At 41.3% G+C, this 14738-nt stretch overlaps 1 protein-coding gene and 1 long non-coding RNA gene across 2 annotated transcripts in view; one reads left to right on the forward strand and one right to left on the reverse strand.

The window, feature by feature from the left end:
• The window catches only part of LOC118371725 (histone lysine acetyltransferase CREBBP-like), an 88556-nt gene that overhangs the window by 32340 nt on the left and 41478 nt on the right, over nucleotides 1–14738 (reverse strand). The window contains 3 exon segments of the mRNA XM_052503372.1: nucleotides 9683–9773; nucleotides 10135–10395; nucleotides 13236–13349. Coding sequence (XP_052359332.1) covers nucleotides 9683–9773; nucleotides 10135–10395; nucleotides 13236–13349 — 466 coding nt within the window.
• LOC127919632 (uncharacterized) lies at nucleotides 506–3676 on the forward strand. The gene is made up of 3 exons (XR_008103538.1): nucleotides 506–550; nucleotides 585–736; nucleotides 3600–3676. It is a non-coding gene; the product is annotated as an uncharacterized LOC127919632 (long non-coding RNA).

Genomic DNA, 14738 nt, shown 5'->3' on the forward strand with positions numbered 1-14738 from the left:
TCAGTGGCAACATCTGCACCCGTTAACTCAGTTCTGCACCGTTAACTCAGTGGCAACGTGGTGACATCTGCACCGTTAACTCAGTGGCAACATCTGCACCGTTAACTCAGTGACATCTGCACCGTTAACTCAGTGGCAACGTGGTGACATCTGCTCTGTTAACTCAGTGGTAAGGTGGGGAGTTCCTGACATCTATCTGCATTGTTAACTCATTGGTAAGGTGGTGACATCTGCTCTGTTAACTCAGTGGTAAGGTGTTGACATCTGCTCTGTTAACTCAGTGGTAAGGTGGTGACATCTATCTGCACTGTTAACTCAGTGGCAAGGTGGTGACATCTATCTGCACTGTTAACTCAGTGGTAAGGTGGTGACATCTGCATTGTTAACTCAGTGGTAAGGTGGTGACATCTATCTGCTCTGTTAACTCAGTGGTAAGGTGGTGACATCTATCTGCTCTGTTAACTCAGTGGTAAGGTGGTGACATCTATCTGCTCTGTTAACTCAGTGGTAAGGTGGTGACATCTATCTGCATTGTTAACTCAGTGGTAAGGTGGTGACATCTGCATTGTTAACTCAGTGGTAAGGTGGTGACATCTATCTGCACTGTTAACTCAGTGGTAAGGTGGTGACATCTATCTGCACTGTTAACTCAGTGGTAAGGTGGTGACATCTATCTGCATTGTTAACTCAGTGGTAAGGTGGTGACATCTATCTGCATTGTTAACTCAGTGGTAAGGTGGTGACATCTGCATTGTTAACTCAGTGGTAAGGTGGTGACATCTGCTCTGTTAACTCAGTGGTAAGGTGGTGACATCTGCTCTGTTAACTCAGTGGCAACATCTGCTCTGTTAACTCAGTGGCAACATCTGCTCTGTTAACTCAGTGGCAACATCTGCTCTGTTAACTCAGTGGCAACATCTGCTCTGTTAACTCAGTGGCAACATCTGCTCTGTTAACTCAGTGGCAACATCTGCTCTGTTAACTCAGTGGCAACATCTGCTCTGTTAACTCAGTGGCAACATCTGCTCTGTTAACTCAGTGGTATCTGCTCTGTTAAGGTGGCAACATCTGCTCTGTTAACTCAGTGGCAACATCTGCTCTGTTAACTCAGTGGCAACATCTGCTCTGTTAACTCAGTGGCAACATCTTAACTCAGTGGCAACATCTGCTCTGTTAACTCAGTGGCAACATCTGCTCTGTTAACTCAGTGGCAACATCTGCTCTGTTAACTCAGTGGCAACATCTGCTCTGTTAACTCAGTGGCAACATCTGCTCTGTTAACTCAGTGGTAACATCTGCTCTGTTAACTCAGTGGTAACATCTGCTCTGTTAACTCAGTGGTAACATCTGCTCTGTTAACTCAGTGGTAACATCTGCTCTGTTAACTCAGTGGTAACATCTGCTCTGTTAACTCAGTGGTAACATCTGCTCTGTTAACTCAGTGGTAACATCTGCTCTGTTAACTCAGTGGTAACATCTGCTCTGTTAACTCAGTGGTAAGGTGGTGACATCTATCTGCACTGTTAACTCAGTGGTAAGGTGGTGACATCTATCTGCACTGTTAACTCAGTGGTAAGGTGGTGACATCTATCTGCTCTGTTAACTCAGTGGTAAGGTGGTGACATCTATCTGCTCTGTTAACTCAGTGGTAAGGTGGTGACATCTGCATTGTTAACTCAGTGGTAAGGTGGTGACATCTATCTGCTCTGTTAACTCAGTGGTAAGGTGGTGACATCTATCTGCACTGTTAACTCAGTGGTAAGGTGGTGACATCTGCATTGTTAACTCAGTGGTAAGGTGGTGACATCTGCATTGTTAACTCAGTGGTAAGGTGGGGAGTTCCTGACATCTATCTGCACTGTTAACTCAGTGGTAAGGTGGTGACATCTATCTGCACTGTTAACTCAGTGGTAAGGTGGTGACATCTATCTGCATTGTTAACTCAGTGGTAGGTGGTGACATCTGCATTGTTAACTCAGTGGTAAGGTGGGGAGTTCCTGACATCTATCTGCACTGTTAACTCAGTGGTAAGGTGGTGACATCTGCTCTGTTAACTCAGTGGTAAGGTGGTGACATCTGCTCTGTTAACTCAGTGGTAAGGTGGTGACATCTGCACTGTTAACTCAGTGGTAAGGTGCTGACATCTATCTGCACTGTTAACTCAGTGGTAAGGTGGTGACATCTATCTGCACTGTTAACTCAGTGGTAAGGTGGTGACATCTATCTGCACTGTTAACTCAGTGGTAAGGTGGTGACATCTATCTGCACTGTTAACTCAGTGGTAAGGTGGTGACATCTATCTGCACTGTTAACTCAGTGGTAAGGTGGTGACATCTATCTGCACTGTTAACTCAGTGGTAAGGTGGTGACATCTATCTGCACTGTTAACTCAGTGGTAAGGTGGTGACATCTATCTGCACTGTTAACTCAGTGGTAAGGTGGTGACATCTATCTGCACTGTTAACTCAGTGGTAAGGTGGTGACATCTATCTGCTCTGTTAACTCAGTGGCAACATCTGCTCTGTTAACTCAGTGGTAACATCTGCTCTGTTAACTCAGTGGTAACATCTGCTCTGTTAACTCAGTGGTAACATCTGCTCTGTTAACTCAGTGGTAACATCTGCTCTGTTAACTCAGTGGTAACATCTGCTCTGTTAACTCAGTGGTAACATCTGCTCTGGTGTAACATCTGCTCTGTTAACTCAGTGGTAACATCTGCTCTGTTAACTCAGTGGTAACATCTGCTCTGTTAACTCAGTGGTAACATCTGCTCTGTTAACTCAGTGGTAACATCTGCTCTGTTAACTCAGTGGTAACATCTGCTCTGTTAACTCAGTGGTAACATCTGCTCTGTTAACTCAGTGGTAACATCTGCTCTGTTAACTCAGTGGTAACATCTGCTCTGTTAACTCAGTGGTAAGGTGGTGACATCTATCTGCACTGTTAACTCAGTGGTAAGGTGGTGACATCTATCTGCTCTGTTAACTCAGTGGTAAGGTGGTGACATCTTTCTGCATTGTTAACTCAGTGGTAAGGTGGTGACATCTATCTGCATTATTAACTCAGTGGTAAGGTGGTGACATCTATCTGCATTGTTAACTCAGTGGTAAGGTGGTGACATCTATCTGCTCTGTTAACTCAGTGGTAAGGTGGTGACATCTATCTGCTCTGTTAACTCAGTGGTAACATCTGCTCTGTTAACTCAGTGGTAACATCTGCTCTGTTAACTCAGTGGTAACATCTGCTCTGTTAACTCAGTGGTAACATCTGTTAACTCAGTGGTAACATCTGCTCTGTTAACTCAGTGGTAATCTGCTCTGTGGTGGATCTGCTCTGTTAACTCAGTGGTAACATCTGCTCTGTTAACTCAGTGGTAACATCTGCTCTGTTAACTCAGTGGTAACATCTGCTCTGTTAACTCAGTGGTAACATCTGCTCTGTTAACTCAGTGGTAACATCTGCTCTGTTAACTCAGTGGTAACATCTGCTCTGTTAACTCAGTGGTAACATCTGCTCTGTTAACTCAGTGTAACATCTGCTCTGTTAACTCAGTGGTAACAGGTGGTGACATCTATCTGCACTGTTAACTCAGTGGTAAGGTGGTGACATCTATCTGCATTGTTAACTCAGTGGTAAGGTGGTGACATCTATCTGCATTGTTAACTCAGTGGTAAGGTGGTGACATCTATCTGCATTGTTAACTCAGTGGTAAGGTGGTGACATCTATCTGCATTGTTAACTCAGTGGTAAGGTGGGGAGTTCCTGACATCAATCGGCGTGTGTGGAGTAAGTTCCAATTTCCCATGGGGCGTAAAAAAAATATTTGAAATGTGGATTATTTTTTTTTTTCAGTATTGTGTTGGGAAAATCATCACATTGAAAATTAATATATGGAGCTCAATTCAATCAGCACTGCAGTAACTATTATACCAATGATCAAATTAACTCTCAGGTTGGTCTTGGGTAGTGTATAAAAACCTACAACTACTACCAGGCCAACCAGTCTCACAGGTAGGCTATCACTTCTCAGAACTCGGGATGAACATTGTAAATAAAGGATTTATAAATATATCTGCCACATGTAGGATTTACAACTCAACCATTGAAATATGACCTAACTGTTATAGCACACTGTGCCACCAGTCATAGCAACAAAATGATGAGTTGCCATGACCATAGTCATCCATTTCTTATTACGATACATGCAGCTATGAATATACAAGTATAATCCTCATAGCCCACATGTATAACTTTTCTTGGTTAATCATGTAGATGTGTATGAAACAGTAAGCAATAACATTTCATTTGGTCATATGCGGAAATGTGCCTTACTGCCTTTTGAATAGTGGTCTAGTCAAGGAAGAGTCACGCAAAATATATTGATTGGCACACTCCCCTCATCAAGACCATCGCCAAATAAAAAACGCGGTCACCTACTTTTATAGTAAGCCTCGAGGTGGTACCAACCCAGCACATCTACAAGGGAGTGGATTTCATACCAAACTCTTCCCTTTGAGATGATGTCGAGGCACCTTCAAGGCGCCCCTACGTCACGATTTCAAATGGTAGAGTAGAACCGCTAAGGGTAAAAAGAGCCAGATCAAAACGTTCTAACTTTTAGAATAAAGACCGGAATTTACATGTTTCACTAGAACTACTAAGCCAAAAACAGTTTTTATGCAGATTTGTTTTCTTCATCATGAAAGCTACTATTTAAATAGAATATACAGTGAGCTCCAAAAGCATTGGGACAGTGACACATTGTTGTTTCGGCTCTGTACTCTGGCACACTTTTATACAATAACTGAGGTTAGAGTGCAGACTGTCAGCTTTCATTTGGGAATTTTCATAATATCGCTGTTCATCAAAGTATTCAGACCTTCACTTTTGTGGCTGGGCCACTCAAGGACATTCAGAGATTTGTCCTGAAGCCACTTCTGCATTGTCTTGGCTATCTGTTGTCCTGTTAATCGTCGCCCCAGTCTGATGGTGAGCGTAAGGTTTTCATCAAGAATCTTTAAGCTGTTCATCTTTCCCTCCATTCTGACTAGTCTCCCAGTCCCTTCCGCTGGAAAAACAAGCATGATGCTGCCACCACCATGTTATTGTAGGGATGGTATTGTCCAAGTGTGAGCGGTGCCTGGTTTCCTCAAGATGTGGTGCATGGCATTCAGGCCAAGAGTTCAATCTTGGTTTCATCAGACCAGAAATTTCTCATGGTCTCCCTGTGCCTTTTGCTAAGGGCTGGCATGTGCCTTTTACTGAGGAGTAGCTTCCGTGGGGAAAGACATGCTGCATAGATGGTTGTTATTCTGGAAGGTTCTCAAATCTCCAACTCTGGAGCTCTGTAAGAGTGACCATCGGGTTCTTGGTCACCACCCTGACCAAGGCCCTTCTTATGGCTGGGCGGTATATCAAATTAATTTGAAAATGCTATTCCAAATGCCTGTATAAGGATGAAGGTTGGGTTCTTTTTGTTTTTATGAGCATTTATGTCCGCTAGTTCTCGTGTTGTATTTTTGTCTGGTTTGTCTGCTCCTCTGTGGGAATAATGAAGTTCAATTTCTAACAATATCCTTTTATGTCTCAACTACTCCTGCAGAGCAGACACTACTGTTCATTGAACACAGAGTCAGGAAAATGAATGCTCAGTTTGATGTGCGCGGCATTGGGGTACCACGTACCATTAGCAACACTTTAGTCAGTCAATTATACTAGCTGTCTAGTATGTTCCATAAACTTGCAATAAGTATAAAAAACACAAGGAATTAGCAAATCGCTCTCATTCTGAGAAATAAGGTAGGCCACTTGATTTCAACATTTGAACGAAGTGGACAGGCTAACATGCTGCTCAAACAGTTGGAGACGGACAGAAGGGTGTGTTCATATCAATTCAACTGTTCTACCTTGTTAGCTAGCAAGTAGATCCACGTTGGCTAAACTTGAAATATAAAATATATTAGCTGGCTACTCACTAACACGTGGGCTTGTGCATGAGAGATTGTTTCTGAGACCTGTGTTAACCTCTCTGCGCACGGAACCAGCTCTGAAATTCCACAACATTGATCGCTACATAAATAGTCATATTAAACATTCATGAAAATACAAGTGTCTCACATGAGTCGAAAAGAATCTGGCTAATCCAACTGCGTTGTCAGATTTAAAAAGGATTTACTAACGATCCGATTATCTGAGCATAGAACCCCATAAAAAAAGAAATTAACCAGCACAGGCGTAACATAATCACAAACTGCATTACAATAAATCGTTTACCTTTTGACGATCTTCGTCTGTTTGCAATTCCAATGCTCATTGTTACACAATGAATGATCTTTTGTTTGATAAAAATCCATTTTTATGCCTAACACTAAACATTTTGTGAATCGTGTATTCCGTCTCATTCCAGGTTGCAATCAACTGGTTTGTTTGTAACACAATCAAAATGGGCCATTTCGCAGGACATATTGACTGAAAGAAACCGATTTGAAGACAAGTCATGACATTGTGCACCAATGATTTGCCCCAGTTTTGTTGATTGACTGTCTTTTAGCCCAATGACCACTGATCGTCTTGAAATCTAGCTTGGTAGATAGCCAATGAGCTGAGCTAAACGGCAAGTTTATGTGTATCAAGACCAACCCATGTAGTAAACTTTGTGAGTCATTCGCTATTGAAGTTTCATACCGGAAAAAGCTATTATTACGCACTGCATTGTTTGGTGAACGCGCAGATTCAGCTGTTTATATATCAATCATTATGGCGACTAAGTCAGCGAAAGCTAAATCTAGAACAGATGTACACACAATTTTAGACTAAATTGATTGTGAAGGTGAGACAGAGATTGTTGTAGGACGCTTCATTTAGCGATTGTGGAGGAATATTATTTGAACGGGAGAGGACATCGTTTTGGACTGGTAAGTTATTATCATGCTAATGCCCTTGTTTGAAATTAATAATATATAAAAATATAAAATAATTTAGAAGCAATATATAAAACATGTCATGAAATGTGAGATGCGTGTGTCTGCCGCCCCACCCCAACCCACATGAAATAGCCTATTTGAGGCTGTTGAAGAGAGTGCAGGACCACATCAATGGCCAAAGTGAAATGGAGACAGTAGATACAGCTGGTCTTTTGTAATATAATAAAGACCGATCTAGCTGGTCTGTCATAATATAATAGAGACAGTAGATGTACCAGGTAATAATAATATATTCAACCTAATATATTCAACCTTCAACTCTATATATATCTGTTTATTATACCTGTTGATACAGGGCTCATATGTGAAACTATTCTAACTGAACATTTTCTTTCACAGTGACACTGACTCCGAATGGGAGTCTTATCCGGTGTCCTGTGTGTAAAGTATGCTCTCTCTAATTCTCTGGAGGAGGGCCTGAGCTGATGACTCCTTGCTGTCCCCAGTCCACCTGGCCTTGCATTGTTCCAGTTTCAACTGTTCTGCCTTTGGCTGTGGAACCCTAAACTGTTCATTTTTACTCTTGAGGTACTGTCCTGTTGCACCCTCTACAACCACTGTGATCTCCACCCGGCACAGCCAGAAGAGGACTGGCCACCCTCATAGCCTGGTACACCTCTAGGTTTCTTCCTAGGTTTTTGCCTCTAGGGAGTTTTCCTAGCCACCGTGCTTCTACACCTGCATTGCTTGCTTTTTGGGGTTTTAGGCTGGGGCTATATAAATTGATTTGATTTGATAGAGGACTGAGGTCTTCCAAATATTGAAAGTGTGTAAATAATTACCCATGTTATTTTGTAAATGTATATATATATTTTTTTTTTCAATATTTGTTAGAATACCATTTTGGTATTGTGTATATGTTATTTGTTTCAAAATGTATACCTTCACCAATTTGGCCACTTGGGCTACTTTGTGGGACACCTGGGTGACTTCATGATAAATGTCATGTACCACACTCATTTTGGATGTTATCATTCTGAAACTTTGCACAACTACTGTTGCCCTCATATTTTTTTTTTTTAATTGTCCCCATCAGCCTATCTGAATGTTTGTTTTATCTTGTTCATTTTAAAGACGATACAAAAATAAAAAAAAACTTGTTTTTATTGTTTTATCTAAACCAGATCTATTGTGTGTTATTCTCTTACATTCAATTGACATTTACACAAACTTCAAAGTGTTTTCTTTCAAATGGTACCAAGAATATGCATATCCTTGGTTCTGTGCCTGAGCTACGGGCAGTTTGATTTGGGTATGTCTTCAGGCACATATAGTTATTGTGTGTGTCTCAGGTGTGCGCCTTTCCAAATAAACTCTAATCAAGTTGTAGAAACAACGATGATCAATGGAAACAGGATGCATGCACCTGAGCTCAATTTCAAGTCTCATAGCAAAAAGGTCTGAATACTAAAAGTTTTAAAAAATGGTTTTCACTTTGTCATTATGGGATATTGTGTGTAGATTGATGAGGAAATGTTTTTAATTAATACATTTTAGAATAAGGTTGGAACATAAAATGTGGAAAACGTGAAGGGGTCTGAATAAAATGGTAAATAATGTAGTGTCATTTTGGAGTCACTTGTAAATAAGAATATAATAACTGTAAATAACGATTAGTGAGAAAGTTAGATGCACAAATATCATACCCCCACTATAAAATGCTAACCTCCCCTGTTATTGTAATGGTGAGAGGTTAGCATGTCTTGGGGTATGGTATAAAATGCTAACCTTCCCTGTTATTGTAATGGTGAGAGGTTAGCATGTCTTGGGGGTATGATATAAAATGCTAACCTTCCCTGTTATTGTAATGGTGAGAGGTTAGCATGTCTTGGGGGTATGATATAAAATGCTAACCTTCCCTGTTATTGTAATGGTGAGAGGTTAGCATGTCTTGGGGGTATGATATAAAATGCTAACCTTCCCTGTTATTGTAATGGTGAGAAGTTAGCATGTCTTGGGGATATGATATAAAATGCTAACCTCCCCTGTTATTGTAATGGTGAGAGGTTAGCATGTCTTGGGGGTATGATATAAAATGCTAACCTCCCCTGTTATTGTATGGTGAGAGGTTGGCATGTCAAGAAGGCATGATATTTGTGCGACTAACTTTCTCAAATCATTATTCACGATTCATTCAGGACTATCTGTAATCATATTAGCATCCACATTAATGTATAAGTCTCTAGAAACATATTCTATTCTCACTTACAAAAGTGACAATACATTACGTACCATTAATTTATATTTGGCACAAACTCATCTAGAACACAAACAAAACAAACAGCAAATGCATCCACCAAATTTGTTGTCACAAGCTTAATGCAATCATTTCAAGCTAGGAATATGGACCCAAATAACATACGTTTGACAACCTTAATACACATAAGTGAATTAGTCCTACTATTTTTGTTCCCCTAAAACAGGGAGGACTATGTACAATAAGTGCTGTAATTTCTAAACGGTTCACCTGATATGGATGAAAATATCCTCAAATTAAAGCTGACAGTCCGCACTTTAACCTCAGTCATTTGATCATTTCAATTCCAAAGTGCTGGAGTACAGGGACAAAACAAAAAATGGTCCCTTTCCCAATACTTTCGGAGCTCATTGTAAAAATGGTGAGTACTGTAGTGGGCCCAGTTGGAGTGATCTAGGGCACAGAATTAAGAGAGACAATCTAAATGGGTGAGCGGACTCACTTGTTGAGCGACGAGGGGAGTGATGAGTCCGAGAGCATGCCGGTCTCTGAGGGCACGCCCACCCCTCCTCCGGCCATGTTCATGTTAGTGCCTGGGAGAGAACACAGCCAACCAGAGGCAGCATTACCACCAAAACAATGACCGATACCCTCACTATACCACTTCGACTCATCACACGAGACCCTTATACAGAGAACTATACCAAAATGATTTAACGAGTCAACCAATCAAACAAACCAATCATTGGTTTTAAATAACTATTTCATGTGTCTGGGATTTCAAATTGTGCATATTTGCAAACCCAAAATTCAATTCAGTTGAATCAATCGTACCTATCAACCCATTTTTACATTTATAATTGAGTCCTTCAGCAGATGCTCTTATCCTATTGTCCTCAAGTGCTTTACAGTAACCTAGCCTAAAACTCCAATGAGACCAAGCAACATTCTTACCTAGTGCATTGATGGAGCGTAGCTGCTGCCCTCCCTGGGCTGTGTTCTGTCCTCCAGGTCCTCCCTGTCCCTGAGCAGGGGACTGGTTACCATAGGGCAAGCCCAGGGCAGCGTAGGCCCGCTGCATGGAACTGGGGTCGATGTGCCCGCTGCTGACCCCGCCACTGTTCATGGAGGAACCCGGGGAGCTACCGGGAGGGCCTGTGCCCACCGTGGCATTGATGGCACTCTGCAGGCTGGCGCCGGGCGAACCCAGCATGGCTGGAGAGAGAGAGGATACATTTTTGAAACATTTGCTTTGGCAATACAATAACTTTTGTATCAAATTGAAGAGGGTGGTGGGTGGAGAGGAGATGAGTAATTATGAACACTTGCGATGAAACGCAACTGCACATAACCCACCAATCTCCCCCAGTTTTCAAACAGAACTACAGTTAGGACTTGGCTTGGGCCTATGTTAATAAATCACTAGTATGCCCTTCCAGAAAAGGTCTGCCGTATGTTACGTTTGATGAAAAGCAATCTACTGATTGGCAAAGATTAAGTCAATTATTTCTCTCATAGAAGTCATAAAAAACTCAAGTTGTTAAACAAAGCAAAATTGTAAAGCCTATATTTTTTATGATCTAAAATAATATTTATCTGTTTCCACCCAAAGATCCTACTACCGCTCTATTATTTACTGTATGTTGATCTTTGACCGGCAGAGAGAATATGCAGGTTGCCTCTGTGGGGGATTTAAATCTGTCACCGGTTTTCTGGCCAATCAGAGAGATTTCTCCCCCTGAGCTCCTCCCCCACAGATAGAAAATACGGAGCCCCTCCCCCAGGGTGTCAGATTACAGGCCCAGCATTCTACAGGAATCTTTCACAGCCAGCACAGAACAAGCACAGAGCACAGCTAGGGATACGGCTGCAGGTGGCGCCACTGAAAACTTCACTCGCTCACTCACTCACTCTAGGGTTTTATGCTCTCAGCTCAGCATGCTTCTCTGTTGACAATTCAGTTACATTGTAAAAATGTTTTTTTTTTAAATTTTTTAAATTACATACAAGCCCTTAATCAACAATATAAGCCTTTCACTGTAAGGTCTACACTTGTATTCGGCGCATGTGACTAATTCAATTAGATTTACATCGCAAATAATTTATAGCTTGTGTGTTATAGTGTGGAATGCATCTGTTGTAAATTAAATGTGTCAGTTTTTGTATCTGTGCCCACAATATGTAAATACATGTAAATGAAATGTGTCAGTTTTTGTATCTGTGCCTACAATATGTAAATACATTTAAATGAAATGTGTCAGTTTTTGTATCTGTGCCTACAATATGTAAATACATTTAAATGAAATGTGTCAGTTTTTGTATCTGTGCCCACAATATGTAAATACATTTAAATGAAATGTGTCAGTTTTTGTATCTGTGCCTACAATATGTAAATACATTTAAATGAAATGTGTCAGTTTTTGTATCTGTGCCAACAATATGTAAATACATTTAAATGAAATGTAATGTGGCAGATGTAACACTGGATGAAAACTGGCTGAGGGGCGACAACAACCGGTTTATCTCCAGTGCGTTCGGAAAGTATTCAGACCACTGGACTTTTTTCACATGTTGTTACTTTACAGCATTAACTCAATCTACAGACAACACCCGCATCCTTGAAATGTTCCTACAACTTGATTGGAGTCCAGCTTTAGTCAATTCAATTGATTGGACAAGATTTGGAAAGGCAAACACCTGTCTATATAAAGTCCCACAGTTGACAGTGCATGTCAGAGCAAGAATTGTCCGTAGAGCTCTGACAAGATTGTGTCGAGACACAGATCTGGGGAAGGTTACCAAAAACATTCTGCAGCATTGATGGTCCCCAAGAACACAGGGGCCTCCATTATGCTTAAATGGAAGAAGTTTGGAACCACCAAGACTCTTCCTAGAGCTGGCCGCCTGGCCAAACTGAGCAATTGGGGAAGAAGGGTCTTGTTCAGGGAGGTGACCAAGAACCCGATGGTCTCTCTGACAGAGCTCCAGAGTTCCTCTGTGGAGATGGGAGAACCTTCCAGAAGGACAACCATCTCTGCAGCACTCCACCAATCAGGCCTTTATAGTCGATTGGCCAAACAGAAGCCACTCTTCAGTAAAAGGCACATAACAGCCCACTTGGAGTTTGCCAAAAGGCACCTAAAGGACTCTGACCATGAGAAACAAGATTCTCTAGTCTGATGAAACCAAGATTGAACTCTTTGGCCTGAATGCCAAGCGCCACATCTTGAGGAAACCAGGCACCACTCATCACTTGGAAAATACCATCCCTACAATGAAGCATGGTGGTGGCAGCATCATGCTGTGGGGATGTTTTTCCAGCGGTAGGAACTGGGAGACTAGTCAGAATGGAGGGAAAGATGAACAGCGCAAAGTACAGAGTGATCCTTGATGAAAACCTGCTCCAGAGAGCTCAGGACCTCAAACTGGGTGACGGTTCCCCTTCCAACAGGACAAGGACCTTATGCACACAGCCAAGACAACGCAGGAGTGGCTTCATGACAATTCTCTGAATGTCCTTGAGTGGCCCAGCCAGAGTCCGGACTTGAATCCGATCAAATATCTCTGGAGAGACATGTAAATAGCTGTGCAGCGACACTCCCCATACAACAAGACAGCACTTGAGAAGATCTGCAGAGAAGAATGGGAGAAACATCCCAAATACAGGTGTGCGAAGCTTGTAGCGTCATACCCAAGAAGACAAGGCTGTAATCGCTGCCAAAGGTATTTCAACAAAGTACTGAATAAACGGGTCTGAATACTTATGTAAATGCTATATTTCCATTATGTTTTTAAAATACATTTGCAAAAATGACGGGATATTGAGTGTCGATTGATGAGGAACCAAAACAATTGAATCAATTTTAGGATATGGCTCTAACGTAACCAAATGTAGAAAAGGGGTTCTGAATACCTTCCGAATGCACTGTATCTACTTGAATGGCTATGCTAATGCCAAAACACCTGTGTGGGAGGATATTACACAAACCCCAACATTACACACACACACACGTGTGACGGACTACGGGTCCTAGGGTAAAACAACAGGTACTCACGCTGCTGGTTCCTTTTGTCGCTGGCGTTCTTCAGCGGCAGGCAGACGGGACAGTCATGCCGCGTGCAGTTCTTCCAGTGAGAAATGATCTGTCTGGACGATGCACAGTGAGCCACTGAGGGGATAGAAGGATAAGAGAGGGAGAGGAAGAGAGAGAGGGGAGAGAATGATGAATGAAAGAGACAGAAAAAGAAAAAGACAAGAAAGATGAGGGATGACAGAAGGAGGAGAGAGAAGGCAAAGAGTCATTGAAAAACACATACAGTAGCTGTGACAAGATGACCACTTCCTGTCCAAGACACCATATAAGCTGGGCAAATAAACACCCGGGCACATAAAATATGCTTTTGCCCAGTAAATCACAGAGCCAAAGAAAAAAACAACAGAAATCAAAAGTTAGTAACTATTCCAAGCCTAATGTGACTGTTGCCTAATGGGCCCTGTGGACTAACAGAAAGGTACCATTGTATTCACACAGTCAGATCATTTCTGTAATAGATTTGATTTAGACCCAGGGAATGGAAGTAAATGGTTGTGATTGCTCAGGAGGAAGACTCCAATAACAGCATGATTAGGGGCATTAGAGACACACGGTGGTGAACATCCTACTGATATCAATGCATTAACTTAAGTGGAAGTTAACATTCATCCCTTCAAGAGTATAAAAGAGGTCATTCTACTCCTGCGAACATCAAATAAGTCTCATCCCAGAGTTTATATTAATTAAAGAAAAGCCTCAAGTATTTGAGTTATCATTAATAATTAGGGCTAGGGTTTATTTTCCTGAATTTCTGCCTGACTGACGTGGCCAAAGTAAACGGCCTGTTACTCAGGCCCAGAAGCCAGGATATGCATATAAGTAGCATTGGATAGAAAACACTGATGTTTGTAGAAATGTTAAAATAATGTATGCTACTATAACACAACTGATACGGTAGTGGAAAATCTAAAGAAAAACCAACCATAATTATTATTATTTTTATGTCCCAGGCTCTTACAATGGAAAGCTATGGGTCCTATGCAATTCTAGCTCCCAGATTTCAATTCATATGGCTTCCACTAGACGTCAACTGTCTTTGTTCAAGGTTTCAGACTTGTTTCTTACAAAATTAGTAAGAATTAGGAGTTTTAGCACAAAGAGTCTCAGTAGAAAATCAATTTGTTTGCGCGAGACAGAGGACACGCGCCTGCCAATTTCACTTTTCTATTGAAAAAACTTCTTTCCGTATGAAAAATTATAGTTTATTTACATTTTAGCGTACCTGAGGATTATATAGAAACGTAGTTTGACTTGTCTGAACAAAGTTTATCGGTAGGTCTTTGGATTCCTTTGTCTGTTGAAAGAGTGGAGTTGCATGTTGAAAGAGCGGATTACTGAAATCGATGGCGTCAACTAAACAGACCTTTTGGGATATAAAGACGGATTTTATCTAACAAAACAACCATTCATGTTGTAGCTGGGACACTTGGTATTGCAAAGAGAGGAAGATTTTCAAAAGTAAGT

This window comes from Oncorhynchus keta, unplaced genomic scaffold (genome assembly GCF_023373465.1).
Source record: "Oncorhynchus keta strain PuntledgeMale-10-30-2019 unplaced genomic scaffold, Oket_V2 Un_contig_17287_pilon_pilon, whole genome shotgun sequence".
Taxonomy (NCBI): domain Eukaryota; kingdom Metazoa; phylum Chordata; class Actinopteri; order Salmoniformes; family Salmonidae; genus Oncorhynchus; species Oncorhynchus keta.